Raw genomic sequence first — 16,183 nt, 5'->3', positions numbered from 1 at the left:
AAAACACAAAGTTAAAACCAATTATTGCCTCTTCCAGGAGATAACTCTGGATGAGTCAAAACCAATAACACGGATAAGACATCGTCTCCAGAATGATTCCATACAAATGTCAGGACTGAACCATTGCCTCGTAATAGTCTTCTTTGCGGATGTGAATCCAGCGAACAACATTTTGCATTGTATTTGTTTTAAGGAGATTTCAGAGGTATCATTAAGGAGACAAAGACCAGGATTGGGAACATAAAAAACTTCCAGTACCTCAGATAACACAGAGTTCACAAAGACCCAAAAATTGGATACAACAGGACAGTCCCAAAACATGTGCAAAAACGTGCCAGGTGATGAATAAGTAAAAGTGTTTTTGTCATTCTTTAACTTCAGGTGGATAAAGAGGAGGTGGAGGCTTTGATTCCAAAAGGAGCTACTGAACTGACCAAGCAACAAATGCGCTACCTGCTACAGGTAAGTGACAGACAGAAAGATTCCAATAATACACAAGTTTAATTAATAACACATTTTGCTATCAATGAGAATATAATCCCACAAATTCAAGCCTGTCACCTGACGATGCCTGGTCTCGTCTTATCTGAGAAGCAAAGCAGCGTCAGGCCCGGTTAGTACTTGGATAGATGGGAGCTGGGATTCCTCCAGCTGTCTTAGCTAACCACATGTCTTAGTTAATTATAGGCTGAATTCCAGCCTTCCTCTTATTTAAAAGGTTCTTGAAAGAAACAGGACTAGTGAAGGTTAGCTTGATCTTCTTATGGCCTCTGACAGTGGATTCAGCTCTGTGTTTATCCTGTTAGACCTTAGTAAAGCGCTCAATACTGTGTATTGGACCTCATAATCATATCCAGACAAGATCATTAATAAGGTCAAACTAGTTACCGTTTGAAATTCTGTCTGTACCAGTAGCATCTGTGTTGGGCCGCCTAAAACAGCAGAATATGTGCTTTTTAAATAATATTTACGACTGCAAAGCATTGAGCTTCACACCTTTGTTTTTTCTGTCCCCTCTCTGGTGTTACCTTCTCTGTGTTTGTGTGTCAGACTCGTCTCACTGCAGATAAGAGCATGCGTCTGCTGCTGTCCACCTTCAACAGTTTGAGAGAGGAGCTCATGCACATGTCGGAGGACCTGCGGGTAAGAAGGAGAAAAACACTTCAGACAAGTCCCAGCTCAGTCACCATAACTCAGACACTGTCCTCTGCAGCACAGTGCTTGGTATCTGGATAAAAAGTAGGGTGGATCGGCTTTGTGTCTTCTTGGAATCTTGGAGAGAAACTGGAGCCGCTAGTTTGACTCTGCGGCGACAGCAAAAGAAAATAAAAAACTGTGGTAACAAACACAAACAGGAGTATAAATCAAAGCTGTCAGATCATCTTTAAGCAACTGAGAAAACTCCAGTACATGACAACAAACAAGCAAACATCTCCTAAGAAAGAAAGTCAAAGAAAAAATGCTAACACTTTATAATATTGTAGGGGAATAAATATAGTGGTACATTCAATATGCTTCTATATTAAACGTTCAAATTTCGGTATTAATGGGTTTAAGTCAGGAGTGTAAATGTGACCGTAACATCAACACCTCATGGTTCTGCCATGTCCACTTGAACCTATTTGGTTGATAACGACTTCAGTGTAACATCAGCACTGAGGGAAGAACATGACAGAGGGTGTGGTTACATAAGTAACATTCAGATCTGTACAGCAGCGTCTGTCAGGGTAGAACAGTATGCGCCCAAAGGCTTCACGCATCGTATATGAGCTTTTTCACAGTGGTGCGAGTTACTTAAATAGTTTCAATTAGACAGGCACGTACAGGACACCAGAAAGATAGTATCAAACTATTAATGAGGTGTGGTGAGTCACATTCATTGTGCTTATATTTCTGAAGAAAAACAATTAACGTTTTAAACTGACAAGGAATCAAAAATGCAAATGTGTGTTTTCTCTGATTCCAACAACAAGCCCAGCGTAATGACTAATCTGAATCCAGAAGCAAAGAAGAAGGCATGTCAGCGATCATGAAGTATATGATTATTACTGTTAAAGATGTGATATGTCTGTCTGATATTACAGCGTCTGGAGAGTGAGAAGGACTCTTTGGAGAGAGATCTGAGTTTCAAAACAGACCAGGCTCGGCAGTATGACTCCCTCCTGGCGACCGTCCGAGAAAACAACAGACAGCTCCAGGTACTCCACGTGTGTCTGTCTGTTAGTGTGTGTGCCAAATATTCATGAACAAAATTTGTTTCTCCAAATTGTGCTTGGAGAAACCACCGTTTTGATGAGTAACTTGTATTTGGTTTGTTTCATAATACCACAAAAACACTGGAGGGGAAAAGAGCCAGTTTAATTCCAGTACAGTTTCTTTTAATGTCAGTGTCTACATACAGAGACAGAACCCGAACTATCAGACAATCATGAGCAAGCATGGCAGGGTTTTGGAAGAGGAGACCTGCAGGCAAAACCAGGCTGAGGGAGAGGCTGGTACTACAGTATGAAATGGACCAATGAGAGGCTACAAAATTACTTTAAACAGCCAAAATTATTAAGATTTTCAGTGTCAGAGGTTTCTTTTAGTGGCCTCTCTCTGCTTAGCAGGTAGAACTTGGTTACCCAAGGCTAAAAAATATTAAATTTTTTGTTGCCTTTATCTTTAGGTCTCTACACCAGAACAAGCTACTGTAGTTTACCAAAGTGCTTGCAAAGCCAGCTGTCAGTCAAAGTGCCCATGAGTCCAATATACAGATGTAAAATTAAAAATTCACCACCATAGTGTTGGCATCCAGTGATGGGGGATCACAAGCCAGTGTGCTCCTAGTGCCTGTTCCCTGCATAAATGGAGAGGGTTAAACGTTTGCGTTAAATCAAATGTGCTGATCATCAAGAATGAGATACTGGAAATGGGAGAAAATGTGCTACTGTTGGGTGAAGACAGAGGAGGAAAGGCAGGTGTGTAAATGTGAGATTAGGGACACTAAATGTAGGGCCTGTGAGTAGTAAAGGGAGAGAGCTGGTTGATATGATGGCGAGATGAAACATAGATATGTTGTGTATTCAGGAGACAAGGGTGGAAGGGAGGTGGATTCAAACTGTTCTACGATGGTGTAGATAGGAAGAAAAATGGAGTAGTTGCGATCTTGAACCAAGACTATGTGAATAGTGTTGAGGTAGAGAGAGCGCCAGACAGGGTCTAGAGTTTCATGCTGGAAATAATAAGAAAATATGATGAATGTTTAAAGTGTGTCAAGGAGCTTGCAAAGAAAAGCATCTGGACTTCTTTAAGTTGCTTGAAGACGTTTCACCTCTCATCCGAGAAGCTTCTTCAGTTCTAAGGTCAAATGGTGGAGAGTCCCAGATATAAACCTAGTGGGAGTATCCCCCCACAGAGGGACAAAAGGACCCCCTGATGATCCTCTAATCGCCTGAGCCAAGGTGGGAAACTGGGCGTGGGTCCCAATCAGCCAGAGTTTCGGGTGAGTTCATTGTGAAACCTGGCCACACCTTATCATAAGAATTCCTGAGGTCAGATGGCCCAGGATGTGAGTGGGCGTTAAGGCGTCTGGGAAGGGATCTCAGAACTGGATTATAGATGGCAGAGAGTTGGTGTCGTAAACCCCCGCCTCTGTTCAAAGATGGTCGCTCACAGTGGACATAGATGGCTTCTTTCACTCCTCTTTCAAACCATCTGTCCTCTCTGTCCAAAATGTGAACATTGGCATCCTCGAAAGAGTGTCCTTTATCCTTAAGATGCAGATGGACTGCTGAGTCTTGTCCTGTGGAGGTGGCTCTTCTGTGTTGTGCCATGCGCTTGTGAAGTGGCTGTTTGGTCTCTCCAATGTAGAGGTCTGGGCATTCCTCGCTGCACTGTACAGCATACACCACATTGTTAAGTCTGTGTTTTGGCGTTTTGTCTTTCGGGTGAACCAGTTTTTGTCTGAGCGTGTTGCTGGGTCTGAAATGCACCGGGATGTCATGCTTGGAGAAAACTCTCCTGAGTTTTAAAGTGTGTGCCCCACAGGTTGGAAGTCAGTTGAAAGAGAGGATTTCTGGACTAAGTGTTAGAAGAGAGTCTTCATTGAGGAGAGAGTGGTGATTGGAGCGGACTTCAATGGACATGTAGGTGAAGGGAGCAGGGAGCAGAGGAGGTCCTGGGTAGCTATGGTGTTAAGGAGAGAAATGTTAAAGGATACATTGCGGTTGTTAAGAGTGACTGCTGTCATTTCCACTAATAGTCACAGAGAAGTATTTTACTACAGTTGAAGGCTGTGTGTAAAAAAATCAAAAAACGAACTTTACGTATTATCACAACACTATGAAAATTGCCAGAAAAAAAGGCGATTCCATTCTTTCACGCGTGCCGACTATGAAAACAGAATTCCAGAAATCCAGAGTTTTCTGGAGGCATGTTTGCAAAGACAACAGAGAGCTATGACCTGTTTTGCCTTCAAGCATGGGCAGGACTCAGTTGCACTCTTCATAGAAAGTGTTTCATTGCAGTCACTGGCCAGCGTTACTGTGCAAATAGTGGAGATGTTTCACTTAAGGATCAAAATGAGGAAAACCTGAACAACCCAGCTATTTTTTTTAATCTTTGAAAATGTGTGCTGCTTCTGTGAATCTATCTGCATGGGTTCATGTATCAGAGAAGGAGAAATGTAAGTAGCTTTGCTACTTTTGCTTGTCAGTTCATCTAAAAAGGCAATTCTTTATTTGGAATGAGGACACGCAAGATGTTTGTAGTGATTCCTCAGAGTATGGATTACTGCATATGCACAAATAGCAGGTCGACATTGAGGCAAGAATTTGACCTTCAGTTTAACAAATAATACTCTTCGACACAGTCAGGTACTGCAGTTTCTGACTGTGTTGGATTCGGGCGTCTACATAGCGTCTATGTGTGTTGTCTTTCTGCAGCTGTCTGTGAAGGAATCCCAGGCCGCCCAGCGTTCACTGGAGAGCCAGATCATGAGCAAACAAAGTAGCGACTCGAATCGTGACTTCAAGCTGAAAGAGATGGAAGCAAGAATGAAAGCAATGGAGAATGAGAACAAGATGCTCCGACAGAAGGTAAAGCTGGATATGCTTTTTTCCCCTACATCTCTTTAAATAAAGAAAGTTATGCAGTTATTTAGCAAAATGTGTTTTTGAAATCTTTTGTCTTTTTGTCTTGTCTGTCCCTCCTATCAGCTGGCTGGACAAGGTAGCAGCTCCACCTTTCAGATCAAAACAGACGAATTATCCCGTCAGTACAATGAGCAGCTCAGCACCTTGACTCGAGAGAAAGATCGGGAGATCGAGAGGCTGAGGGTAAGACAGGAAGAACTAGATTCTCATCAAAATGAAAAAAAAAAAAAAAATAGACCACAGAAGTTTGGTTTTCAGATAGGTAAGTGGCGAGCTACAGAAGCTGCACAAAAGTTGATTTGTCGCCAAAGATCTGCCTGCCTAATATTGCATTGGTCCCTGTTCAGCTGCCAAAACAGCCCTGACTCATCGAGGCATGGACTCCACTAGACCCTTGAAGGTGTGCTGTGGTATCTGGCACAAAGATGTTAGCAACAGAGCCTTGTAAGTCCTGTAAGTTGCGAGGTGGGGCCTCTACGGATCAGATGTGTTTTTCCAGCACATCGCACAGATGCTCGATTGGATTGAGATCTGGGGAATTTGGAGGCTTGTCGTTGTGCTCCTCAAACCGTTCCTGAACCATTTTCACTCTGTGGGAGGCCACATTATCCTGCTGCAAGAGGTCACAGCCATCAGGGAACATTGTTTCCATGAAAGGATGTACGTGGTCTGCAACAGTGCTTACGTATGTAGTATGTGTCAAAATAACATCCACATGGATAGCAGGACCCAAGGTTTAACAGCACAACATTGCCCACAGTGTCACAATGCTTCCTGTTTGCCTGCTTCCCATAGTGAGTGCTGGTACCAGAAACCATGAAATAATGATTAATGTTAGATGACGGTGCATCCCGGTGCTTGTATTTAAGGAAGGCATTGTTTTTCGCTTGCACGTTGTTGGCAGTTTCAGTTGCATGTTATAGGCCAGAAACATAAAAATATATCTTCTAACATGCTCCCAGTCGTAGTCTTACCTAAACTCATTTTTTTTCCTGGTTTGCTCTCCGTCTCTTGCTCTAATCTCTCCAGACCCAGATAACAAGGATTCAGACAGAGGTCACCACTGACAGGTCGTCCTCAGAGAAGAGTCTTCAACTGAAGATCACAGAGCTTCTCACCATGTTGGAGCAGCAGAAGACCACCATCTCCAAACAAGAGGAGGTCTGCAACACACAACACATCAACACTGTGTTTAATTTTGTGCCAGTCAAAGATGGAAGACTATCAAAAGGATCAGTCGAGACAAACCGGCGCTCTCAGAATCAAGAGACTAAATAGAATCAGCTGGATATTATATAAAATAGCTGTTTTTCAGTTCGTTTTATAAAGAATCTGTTAAACCTTAAATACAGATCAAGTATTAATTATATCTGGAGACCTGGCTGTGATGAAAAGCAGACCAACAGGTTTGTAATGATGGACTAAAACAAAGATGAGTGGGTACAGCTGCCTGTGTTCAACTTTGAGTTCAAATAGCCCCACCTCTAATTTCCACCCTCTCACAGTTGTTAAGAAGAGGGAAAACCTATAGAAATAACTTTTTTCTACAGGCTCTGACCCTGCCTGTTGCTGCTGTAAAAGTTTGGTATTTTGACACTAAAAGCCATTTGGGAATGGAGATGGAGTCAGTTAGCAGCCTCATGTGGCCATTTGAGGTACTGCAAAGCCATTCAGTTTGAATTTAACTAAAGTGGGGTTATTTTTCCACACAATATCAGCTTCAATATCAATATAGTCACAAAGTTTAATACTGAGATCTGCATATGCGGAAGCAGTCTGATTAGATGTTTCTAGGTAGAAATAGGCTTTTTATATGTAGAATATAAACTGATAGTGAAGGTAATGATTTTACCGTCTGCCATTTTTCACATCCGAAAAAAAGGGTAACTTGTGAAGCTCCTGTGAGATCGTCCGACTCATTCTGTTCACTGATCCTGCTGTGTTTCCAGTTAAAACCAGTCTGGATTCAATTATGTGCAAACTGCAAAAGCAATTTTAGTAAACCACAATTTTCCTTTATCACCATCAGACTTACTACATTTTGGATGATCAACAGATTTGTCTTTAGTCATGCAGAAACAAACTGAATGCTAAAAATGAAGTTTGTAAATGAAGAAAACAAAGCCAGCACCTTTCAGGTCCAACTACATTCCTCTGACTGAAAGATGATAGTTAATTTAATTTCAAAATCTGTTGCTTTCATTCTAATTCTGTTCTTTTCATTCTAATTCTTTTCTTTTCATTCAAATTCCGGTGCTTTCATTCTATTTTTTTGTTTTCATTCAAATTCTGTTGTTTTTATTCAAATTCTGTTGTTTTTATTCAAATTCGATTCTTCTCATTCTAATTCTTTTCTTTTCATTTTAATTCCGTTATTTTCATTCAAATTCCGGTGCTTTCATTCTATTTTTTTGTTTTCATTCAAATTCTGTTGTTTTTATTCAAATTCGATTCTTCTCATTCTAATTCTACTCTTTTTATTCAAATTCCCGTTGTTTTCATTCTAATTCTTTTCTTTTCATTCAAATTCCGGTGCTTTCATTCTATTTTTTTGTTTTCATTCAAATTCTGTTGTTTTTATTCAAATTCGATTCTTCTCATTCTAATTCTTTTCTTTTCATTTTAATTCCGTTGTTTTCATTCAAATTCCGGTGCTTTCATTCTAATGCTTTTGTTTTCATTCAAAATCTGTTCTTTTCATTCAAATTCTGTTGTTTTCATTCAAATTCTGTTGTTTTTATTCAAATGCTGTTCTTCTCATTCTAATTCTACTCTTTTTATTCAAATTCCCGTTGTTTTCATTCTAATGCTTTTGTTTTCATTCAAATTGCGTTGCTTTAATTCAAATACTGTTCTTTTCATTCAAATTATTTTCTTTTCATTTTAATTCCCGTGCTTTCATTCTAATTCTTTTGTTTTCATTCAAAATCTGTTCTTTTCATTCACATTCCGTTGTTTTCATTCAAATATGATTCTTCTCATTCTAATTCTGTTCTTTTCATTTTAATTCTGTTGTTTTCATTCTAATTCCATTGTTTTCATTCAAAATCTGTTGTTTAACCTCAGGCGCGTTTGATTACCTCAGGTGGCTCACATCACATACCAGCGCAATTAAAACTGCACAAACTGCAGGAAATAGTTTTGCTCGACATTCATTTGCTGTGAAGTTAACAGTAAAAAAGACTATAAATTCCATACCATGTGTTGGTACTCGAGTTCCATTTTACTCTGACACATTTAAAAAATTGCCTAAATGAATGCAAAGTGACTGGAATGAGTGTGAGCTATCTGTGTGGAGCACAATGTGCCGTTTAACTGACGGCTTCTTGTGGTCCTCAGGAGATCAGAAGGCTGATGCAGGACAGGAACAGCAGCTCCAAGAATGTCACTAAGACCATCATCACCAAAAGGTACGAAATAACTATGACAGATTGCTGCCAGACAAGATAACTTTATATCAAGTTAACTTATGTTAAGTGACCCTTAACTCTGCTGATTCTACTGACTGAGTTCTTGCTAGCTCATGCTGAAAATGCTTTGAAGCAACGTGACGTGTAGGACTAACCCAGCAACCACAGTCAAAGCCTGACGTTATCTTCTCAGGTCTTTGAACGGTGGGCATCTTTTACATAAGGCAGGTCATTAAATGTGGCACTGAAAGACACCCATTTGGACACACAGTAAAAGAGTGGGATTTATCTTAAGTGGAATGACATGAAAACCAAACCTTTAATAGCCTTTATTCTTGATTTTTAATCACAAATTTCACAGGAGTACTTGTACAGCTTGCCGGTGTGGCTCTTCTTAATTAATGCGATTATGGAACGTGTTGTTTGGCCGAAGAGAGAAAAAGGAGAAAAACACAATAGAACAAAATTATTTAATCTATTGTGTTTTGGGGAGATCTGTTTTTTTAAACTGCCACCTATTACACTTTCAAAAAGATAAGTGACAGTTGAATCACTTGAATGCAGTATATACAGACAAATTCTAACCATCCACGTGACTCACAATCTGAGAATAACAACTAAATGTGCGTTTGCAGGTACAGGAACCAGTACCCGATCCTTGGTCTGCTCAGTGATGATTACCAGGTCACCTCACCTGTCAAAGAAGACAAGACCATCGTCATCGAGAGAAGTGGACAGATGATCAAACAGGTAAAAACAGGAGGCGAGAGTGAAGGGTGAGAGTGAGCAGGTCACTTTCACTGAGCTGCTCTACATTCCACACTGATTTAATGAGCGACAGCAGTGCACCTGTACATACAGCTGCATTAAAAAATATTAGGTTTGTTGAAAAAGAAATTACCAAAAGTTCATATGTTCTTGAATTTACATGTATGTGTTTATAATTCGACGTGATTTGAACTGAGATTCTGACAGAAAAACTGACAAACTGCACAAAATGTAAAGACTTTTGTGGGACTTTAAGTTAATTTTGCAGATTTACAACCTGATGCAAACAAAAAAAACTGACAAAGGTGAAAATAAACGAATAAAACAATCCACATGTGGGCACACGGCTAGATTTTATATCAATTGATTGTCAAGCAGCTTCATTACATGTGCAACAAAGTCTATCATCATTATCGGCTCTTAAGTGACAAATAGAATGTTAAAAAGGGGAAATTCAAACTTCAAACTTGGAGTTTATTTCATGCATAATGTCAAATCTTAAAAGAGTTCAAGTAAATCAGTGTTCATTATTCAGAAATAATAAATATAAAAACTGCACTTTTTGCGTGCTGTGAAAGCAAGATATCTTATTTTATTATTGACCTACACTGTTTGAAGTTTTCAGCTAAACAGCAAAGCCCTGATTATACTGTCTGTGTCTGCATGTGCCAGTTTTCCCGTGACTACATCGACTTGTCAAGTCCTCCTGCTCATATCTGAGATTGTTTTTATTTTTCTGATCATGAATTGTAACATTAAAGTATTTTGCAATGAAGCAGTAAAGGAGTAATCTACTGTGAAGGAATGTGATAGTCGGGACTCTGAGAATCCGTAAGACCGAGGCTGTTCAAATTGTGGAAACTGTGTTTTCTTTGCATCTTCTCCATTAAACAAGTGAAGCGTTTGCATATTTAAACTGAATTATAACAGCTCTACCTGTTTTTTTTATTTTGAAACAGGAAATCATTACAACCCCTTAAAGACACACTGCTTCTCTCCGACAGGAATGAACTATGACCAACCAGAAGATCCAGATGTCACCCCCTATTCCCCTGCATGCTCCTCCCCCTCCCCTCAGGGCTCCCAGGGATGGTGGTGGTTGAAATCCCCTTCTTTGCCCCTAAATTTGGAATCTTTGCTTTGACCAAATTGTTTAGGGTGACAATTTTATCAAAATTTTCATTTTTTTTCCTTGTAACTAATAAAAAGGGAATTAATAATCTACTAATCACAGGCCAAATCTGATCAGATGATGCTACAGCCAGTTATGGATTGAGGCACGGGTAAAAAGAGTCACGACAACTGGGAACACGCTGAGATTAGAGTTGAACTGTCCGACGTGGATGGACGCTTCCTCTCTTTTCTCACCTTTATAACCTCATTCTGCTGGTTTCACTAAATTTAACATTCAGTCTTATTTGGTTTGACTCTGCACTTTAGCACATTAATACAAAGCACTCAATGGAATCACTAAACAAGTGATTCTGCAATATACTGCAATACAGTCATCTGTGATACCTCACAAAGTTGGTATTTAAAGAAGAAATGGGAAAGATTGTACACTATGACCTGAAATTTAAAATCTTTCAGGCTTAGTCTGATATACAAGAATATTCACAGGAGATTGTATTGTGATATATTGCTCTGTTGATGATTATCTGTCCCATCTCTACCCAGCTGGGGCAAGATAAGTTTGGATTTGGTTCCACGTGGATGTTTGTCTTCCCATGCTGTAAAATTCTTGGATGGAAATAGTTTAAGTTTTGTTTCTAAGGAAGTAATATTCTTATTTATTTCCCATTTTCTTTCTAGAGGAAGGAGATTGTTTGAAATATATATACTTTATATGCTCTCTGTTCAGTTTATTAAGCCTACCTGTGCATCCTCATGCATCATAGTACAACGTGTCCGTTTTTGTTCATTCTTTGAACTGGCTGCACTAGACAGATATACCTAATAAAGTGACTTCAGTATTCTTAACTGTGAACACTATGAATAAGCTTTTCTAGAAAAGCTCTCCTGACAGAGGTTTGCAAATCTATGCTTCTGTCTAAACACGAGAAGTTGTAAAAGAAACTGTCAAATCTGCTTAATTACCTTTGAAATCACTAAATGTCAAAAGATTGGATCAACGAGACAAGAAGTCTGCAGCTAACCGAAGGAAAACAATGCACCGCTGTGGAACCAAATGCTAAGTACCAAAGTGTCAGCCTCCAGTTGTCACCGATGTGTGTTTTGCCAAGACTGGTACCATGTAGCATGTAGCATGTAGCATGCAATCCTCCTCAAAGCCACCACAGCCATTCTTGCCCAGGGGACGAGGAAGTGGATGCATTTCTATGACTGCTACTCTGCATGTAAATATTTGTGTATATTTGTAAGCGCGTGTGGAATAATCCCCCTCTGCACTGCGGTTCTCATGATCATTTAACAAACGTTCTTAACGGGTAGTTTACTTCTGTTTAGTGCTAAGTGACTGTTTTTTTTGTTCAGTGCATTTTACTTTATTTGTAAGTTTTCTATGACTCAGAGGTGAATGGGTTCACATGTAGCTTTCATGTGCGATCTCGGGTTCGGGGTGTGTGATGCCTCACATTCGTGTGAGAAAATTCAGGCTTGATTGGATGCCTCCGGGTGCGAAGCATCACATTGGGCGGGAGGGTGGGAGGGGAATATAGCTGGAACTGAAGCATGATTTTGGGAAGGGGGGGTGTTAAGATGGTGCAAGAAGATTTAAAGCACAATATCATATAAACTTTATGCCCGAGTCTGTTTCTGTTTCAGCTTCTTTTTTCTACTCTTCTTACATACAAGCAGAAGGCTTTGTGTCTACTGGGTAGCACTCATACCCCTTTTCCACCGATGCAGGTGCCCAGTTGATAGCCAGTTCCGTGTGTTTCTACCAAGGAAAGACCAGTGCCCATGCCAAAAAACCTGGCATCAGAACGGCACCACAAAATTTCCCGGCCGAGAGTTGGGATCACTGACATCAGTGGTGTGGGAGGGGCTACCACAAGAAAGTGAAGAATGATTGGTAGGTACAGCCCACAGTTTCTGGCTGCCATGATTTTCTTAAAATAGAACTTACCTCAACTCCCTGACACTACATAGTCGGTCCTAAAACCTGTTGCATTGTGGTGCTGAAGACAGAACTGGCTCAACACTATTACTGGCACCAGTATCAGATGGTGTTAAAGAGGTATTGAAGGCACTGTAGCCTGCTTTACTGGCTCATCAGCAGCTTGTGGTTTACATGAAATAGAACACTGAAACTACTGACTTTAAACTGAGGCTGTGTATTTGTTACTGCGCCACAAGCTTAAAAAAAAATCTGCTAATAACCGAATGTCAGGGTTGGATGGTAATAAATTATATTAAGGGCAAATGTATTTGCAGAACTCAAAAGAAAATTCAGAATTTTAAATGTATGATTTTAAAGTAATTAAACAGTTTTTGGATTAGATTTGTTTTTCTGTTTTGAATTTATTGTAAGACAGTTCTAATGAAAAAAAACAACTTCCATACAAAATTAATTTTCAACATAATCTGACCCAAAATGATGAAAGCATAGAGAAGGTCCAGTTATTGTTTTCATCCTCTTTTTAAAAAACAACCACCAATCCGTGATTGTCTACTAAACCTGCTTATGTTGTCGTTGATTTGTATTGTAGTATACTGATGCTGATGATGGGGTATAAAATACAGTTAATGATTGTTTGTAAGTGATATAGACAACAGTGAAGTAATATTACAAGATCTTTGTAAAACAATGTGTAGTTCTTCCTTTAAAGAACAGCACAAACTGGCTACAACCCGAATAGAAAGACGTGAGAGGTAAAAGTGATGGTGACGCCTCGACTGGCAGCTTTATTTAAATGCATTTAAATCAACTCCAGTGCTCGAGAGCTACTTTTCCTTTTTTTTACCCCAACACAGCTGAATCAAATGATTGGATTATCTCTTCAGCATGCCATCAAGTTTGGCAAAGGCCTGGTAACAAGCCATTCATTTGATTCAGGTGTGTCGGAACAAGGATGCATCTAAAAGCTGCAGGACAGTAGCTCTCCAGGACTAGAGTTGGACACCCCTGATTTCCTTTCAGTGGTACAAGCAAAACAGCAGTCTTGACCATCAGCAGTGAAAAGTGGCTTTATGCAGAGCTGTAGAAATAAAAGCATTTTCTTCTCTTTGATCTTTGTTCTTTGGCCAGTCTCAAATATGACTTCTACTTTACAATCTACTGTGCTGAAAACTGAAGTCACCGCTTTGACAAGTCGAGACGCATGTTTTACGGGTGCCATTCAATAAAACATTTCTTGAATATGATGAAGGCAAGCTGAGGAGCTGTGAGACACACGTTTCCTTAATTCTGATACTTGACTTCTTGCTCATTTGGGTACTGAGGTTCTCATATCTGTTCTGTTCTGGTTGGAGCTGGTTTGTGCTCTTCTATGAAAGTCCAGCACACACATATTGGAGTATTTTACTGCAAGGAATAACTGATGAGGTTTAGTTTGTGTATTTTCAATATTTTGAGGGAATCATCAACCCCCAAATGCTCCTAGCTGTATTTGGTGCTTATGTATCGAGCGCACCAGTTTTCGTTGTGGTAAAATGCAATGCAAAGCAGGTTTTGTACTGATCAGTAAGGCTTTTAACAAAGTGAACTTAAAACAGGGAGTGTTATGTCCCACTGGAACACCACAGTGAATAAATGAGCTCCTGCATACCTGTATATTCTATTAAATGTCACAAATTAATAATGATTATATTGATATATCAGACCAATTTATCTATAAATTGAAAACATCTCCATTTCTGAGTCCAAACTTTAAAGAAGTTCTGAAGTAGTACTAACCCAAATTAAGTACGGCTCCTCTTGTGGTTTGCTGCTAAGTAATTTTACTGATCACCTGTTTTGCTGTCCCTCTAGTGCAGAGGTGCCTCGAACTCTTGAGGCCTGGAGTTCCCCACCTCTGCTCTAGTGTGTACAGGACTTGCAGCGTATAAACTGTACTACAGTCTCTGACTATTACATATTACATATTCCTCTCTTTCTGTCTCCTTGATTGTATATTTCTGCAGTTTATCGTGTCAAAAACATGTACAGATTTTTTTTTTTTTTGCTGTGATGTGGTCTCAATGAGTTTCACACTGAACTGAATTCCTAACTATTTTAGTGTGTGCAACACATTCGGGTACTATAACTGGTTTTACAGGCTGCAGCTCTGATTTATAGCCTACTGAAAAAAACGCAAAGCCTCACACAGTGTCAACCACACTGCAAAAAAACTCCTTGCACTAAACATCTGATTGACTCTAAAGACAGAAGAGTCGCCCAGTGGACACTCAGCTGCATTTCTGCAGGAAGCCTGTAAAACGATTTTTGACTTTGTGGAACCTGAAGTGCCTTAATGTGTTTACCATGTTAGCTACACGGATCATTTTAAACTTTGTGGTAACGGCTCTCTGATCGCCAAACGAGGTGCCTTCATTTGCTTGCTATCCTGATTAAACCCTGCCTTTCTTTTCCAGCAAAGGATCATCTGTGTGTTGAGCTAAATTAATTGGTTGTAGCTAATATGCAAAAAGATCTAAATGTCTAAATATATTTTCATATGCAAACTGTTTTCTTTATTTTTTCATTCCGAGAGAATTTGCCTCAGTCCTGTTTCAGCTGAGGTGGATTGCAATTAAAATGAGTAATATATCTTTGAAGAAGTGCACTTGTGTTTGTACTTAAATTAAGATACAGCCTGAACGAAGCATTTATCAGATTATGGTCTTACTAAAGGGTCAGTTCACCCAAATGAAAGCACAGGTGTCTGACTTCCCTCTGTCCACACTGCTGGCTTTCACTTGTATGTATCTGGACTTTTTAAAAATCTATTCAGACTCCCTGTAACAAATTATCCAAACCTGAAGCTCCACATACTGGGTTAAGAAACAGAATACAAGTCACTTAAACTGGTTTAAAGTCTACAATGACAAGGATAAAAGCAGCTCTTTTTACTTTAAGCCCTTAAAGTTGTTTCTTTTTTTACTGTCTTCACAATAGAAAAGCACATTTGTGCTCCTTTCCCTCCTTAAAGGGTATAAGAATGTCAAAACAACTGTATTAGTACTCTCATCTTCAAGTCTCATGAGGCTGCTGGTCCAAGAATGGTCAGCAGGGGGAGCCAGCTCCCCTGAGCAGCTCTCTCTCCACTTGGGGTCAATGAGTGGAGCTGATGGAGCAGAGAGACAGAGAATGAGGTCATGGCAGCTCTGTAGGGCTTGGCTCACTTGGCTGCAAGTCAACCATTTTGACTTCAGTCAGTGTTCTCAAAGCCCACATGGTCGCAGAAAGCAGAAACCATCTCAGAGAACAGTCATTACTGGGAAGTTTTAATGATTACATGCAAACAGGATTAAAGCGATCAGACTACAAATAATCGGATTTTCTAAATTGTTTATTATTATCATCTGATTTTAGACTCTGAAAACATGTTACTTAATGGGCAGGACATTTATTTAGGATTTTGTTTGCGCAGATTAAAGAAACTTTTTTAAGACTTTGGTTTCCCGTTTTAATATTACTGTTTGTAAAGCACTTTATCCTGTCTATTTATCTTTCTTTTTCTTAGCTAATCTCCAAGCATGGAATTCTATTCGCTGCAGCATGGGCTGAATATTATTTGTTCTGACTGATAACCATGCTAGTTTCATGATGTGGCTCTCCGTGTTTCCTCTTTGCTCACTGACACATTTCTTGACTCGATTATGCAGCTCTTTCCGTGTGGGCATTATGAATTAAATATGAGGAAATATATGGAAAAAGAGAAACAAAGATGTTATCCAAACCTGGGTTCAGTCACAACAAGTTCCATT

At 39.6% G+C, this 16,183-nt stretch overlaps 1 protein-coding gene across 2 annotated transcripts in view; it reads left to right on the top strand.

The window, feature by feature from the left end:
• pof1b (POF1B actin binding protein) overlaps positions 1-15,036 on the top strand; it is a 37,961-nt gene extending 22,925 nt beyond the window's left edge. Inside the window, exons 5-13 of one of the 2 annotated variants that reach the window (XM_080867762.1) lie at positions 382-462; positions 1,051-1,143; positions 2,085-2,198; positions 4,926-5,078; positions 5,199-5,318; positions 6,165-6,296; positions 8,475-8,545; positions 9,181-9,295; positions 10,273-15,036. In XM_080867762.1, the coding sequence (XP_080723888.1) occupies positions 382-462; positions 1,051-1,143; positions 2,085-2,198; positions 4,926-5,078; positions 5,199-5,318; positions 6,165-6,296; positions 8,475-8,545; positions 9,181-9,295; positions 10,273-10,293 (900 nt within the window). In that variant the 3' untranslated portion in view covers positions 10,294-15,036. The remainder of the gene's footprint in view (positions 1-381; positions 463-1,050; positions 1,144-2,084; positions 2,199-4,925; positions 5,079-5,198; positions 5,319-6,164; positions 6,297-8,474; positions 8,546-9,180; positions 9,296-10,272) is intronic. The other variant, XM_080867763.1, reaches the window with a different exon arrangement.
• Positions 15,037-16,183: the final 1,147 nt, after the last annotated feature.

The sequence above is a fragment of the Rhamphochromis sp. 'chilingali' genome (genome assembly GCF_963969265.1).
Source record: "Rhamphochromis sp. 'chilingali' genome assembly, chromosome: 19".
Classification (NCBI taxonomy): domain Eukaryota; kingdom Metazoa; phylum Chordata; class Actinopteri; order Cichliformes; family Cichlidae; genus Rhamphochromis; species Rhamphochromis sp. 'chilingali'.
The sequence above is the reverse complement of the archived record's forward strand: the minus strand, read 5'-3'. Positions and strand labels throughout refer to the sequence as shown.